Source organism: Myotis brandtii, unplaced genomic scaffold (assembly GCF_000412655.1).
Source record: "Myotis brandtii unplaced genomic scaffold, ASM41265v1 scaffold166, whole genome shotgun sequence".
In the NCBI taxonomy this organism is placed as follows: domain Eukaryota; kingdom Metazoa; phylum Chordata; class Mammalia; order Chiroptera; family Vespertilionidae; genus Myotis; species Myotis brandtii.
This window is the reverse complement of record NW_005356087.1, coordinates 853,111-855,177: the sequence shown is the minus strand read 5'-3', so window position 1 is coordinate 855,177 and position 2,067 is coordinate 853,111. Positions and strand designations below refer to the sequence as shown.

The following is a 2,067-nucleotide window of genomic DNA, read 5'->3' as shown; positions in this document are numbered from 1 at the left end:
CCCTCTGCCACCCGGGAGCAGGCCTAAGCCAGCAGGTCGTTATCTCCCTAGGGGTCCCAGACTGCGGGAGGGCACAGGACGGGCTGGGGGACCCCCCTCCCCTCCCGAGTGCACAAATTTTTGTGCACCGGGCCTCTAGTATATTTATAAAACACAAAATTTAGCATAAGGTAAAACTTCATCTTTAGATCAGTCATGATTATTATGCATTTAACACATGGGTTTGTTTTATTGTAATAGCTCTCCTAGCACTCACTGAGAGAGTATATTTTCAAGAATTTCAAAATTGTGAATTTTATGTATAGCATTACTTTGTTACTTTGAGGTAGCCAGAAAAACCTCAGTTATTATATTTACCATCTTTATATAACATGTTATTTATATTCACCAGTTAATTAATCACACTTTTCTCTCTCTGTCATGGACAAAAGCTTACTCAGATATATTTCTGTGGTAAACAAGAGGCCAACAGGCCTCTGTATGCTGTCCAGTTTCTTAAATGAAAAGCTAAATTGTATTTCTTTTGTAGAAACATTGTTGATGCACAAAATTCTCGTCCCATTGAAGATTTATTCAGGATAAATATGTATGAGAAGAAACGGTGTAAGAGAGTACTTGAACAGGTAATTTTCTCAAGATTGCTATATAAATGGTACCTTGGTTTTTTTGAATGTTGATAAAGAAAAAAGTTCTAATCTTTTTCCTATATTAACTTTGATGAATAACCTGACTGCTGCCATGTGATGGGTTAATGATGACATTCCTGCAGAATATGCAGAAATAGAGCTGAGTGAAAGGGACACTGGAGGATGAAGAGATAGCTTGAAAATGAGAAGCCAGTTGGCCACTCAGCTTGAGCCTCATGGGGTATTTATTCTCGGTTCCTTGATTGCTTTACCATGGTTCCATGCTTTTGTCTTTAATTTTTTCTATTTAGGAACTTGGTTGTTTGAATTTGCTTTGTCATTAAACTTATATTAATCAAATTCATAAGAGATGAATAAGAAAGCAAAATCCCAGTTTATTAATTTAAAACCTCTTCGAGTGTGAAAAGTGGTACTTGCCCAAGCCTAGAAAACTTGATTTGTCATATAAGGTAGTGATTTCTTAGGATTTTGATGGCTGGAAACTGAATTAGTAATTAGAAGGCTAGGCCTTGCAGCCCAATCATTAATCCTGACACCCTTTACTAAGCTCAGGGAGAGTAGAGAACTTTGCCTTAGTCATAAATTACTGTAGCAGAAGCAATATGTAAGCCCACATTTTTTGTTGCTAATACTCACCTGAGGATATTTTTTCCCATTGATTTTTAGAGAGAGTAGAAGGGAAGGGGAGAGACAGAGAGAGAAACGTCTATGTGAGAGAGACACAATGTTGCCTTCTTACACACACTTGCCTGGGGCTGGGATCTGAAACTGAGGTACGTGCCCTTGACCAGAATTAAACCTGGGACCCTTCAGTCTGCAGTCCAATACTTGAACCGATGAGCCAAACTGGCTAGGGCAGTGGTCGGCAAACCACGGCTCGCGAGCCATATGCGGCTCTTTGGCCCCTTGAGTGTGGCTCTTCCACAAAATACCATGTGCGGGCGCGCACGTACAGTGCGATTGAAACTTCGTAGCCCATGCGCAGAAGGCGGTTTTCAGCCTGGTCGAGTCTATTTTGAAGAAGTGGTGTTAGAAAAAATGGGGGGTGTTGGTTGGTCGGGTGACGGGAGACACGGCGCAGGTGGGCCGTGGGATACGCAGCTCGGGGGAGACACACGCGATTCATGCACGAGTTGAGTGAGCCAGTCAGTCAGCAGTCTCATTGTGCAGTGGTTAGTGCTAGTCGCGTCCGCAAATCACACGCGGGTGACAAAAGTACCTATTCGAAGCATAAAGTTACCTGTATTTTTTCAACCAGCTGCAAATCCTACAGGTATTTTTGTAATTATTTTGTGTTGGTGGCTTTATTATTATAAAATGAAACATTTTTTTAGGTGCCCTGTTTGACATGGCTACAAAGAAGAAGCAAACTACCTATATAGTTTAAGTTTAAAAAATTTGGCTCTCAAAAGAAATTTCA

At 41.0% G+C, this 2,067-nt stretch overlaps 1 protein-coding gene across 3 annotated transcripts in view; it reads left to right on the top strand.

The window, feature by feature from the left end:
• The window catches only part of PROSER1 (proline and serine rich 1), an 83,780-nt gene that overhangs the window by 22,540 nt on the left and 59,173 nt on the right, over positions 1-2,067 (top strand). For all 3 annotated transcript variants that reach the window (XM_005862730.2, XM_014536834.1, XM_014536835.1), the window contains one exon: positions 530-623. In XM_005862730.2, coding sequence (XP_005862792.1) covers positions 530-623 — 94 coding nt within the window. The remainder of the gene's footprint in view (positions 1-529; positions 624-2,067) is intronic.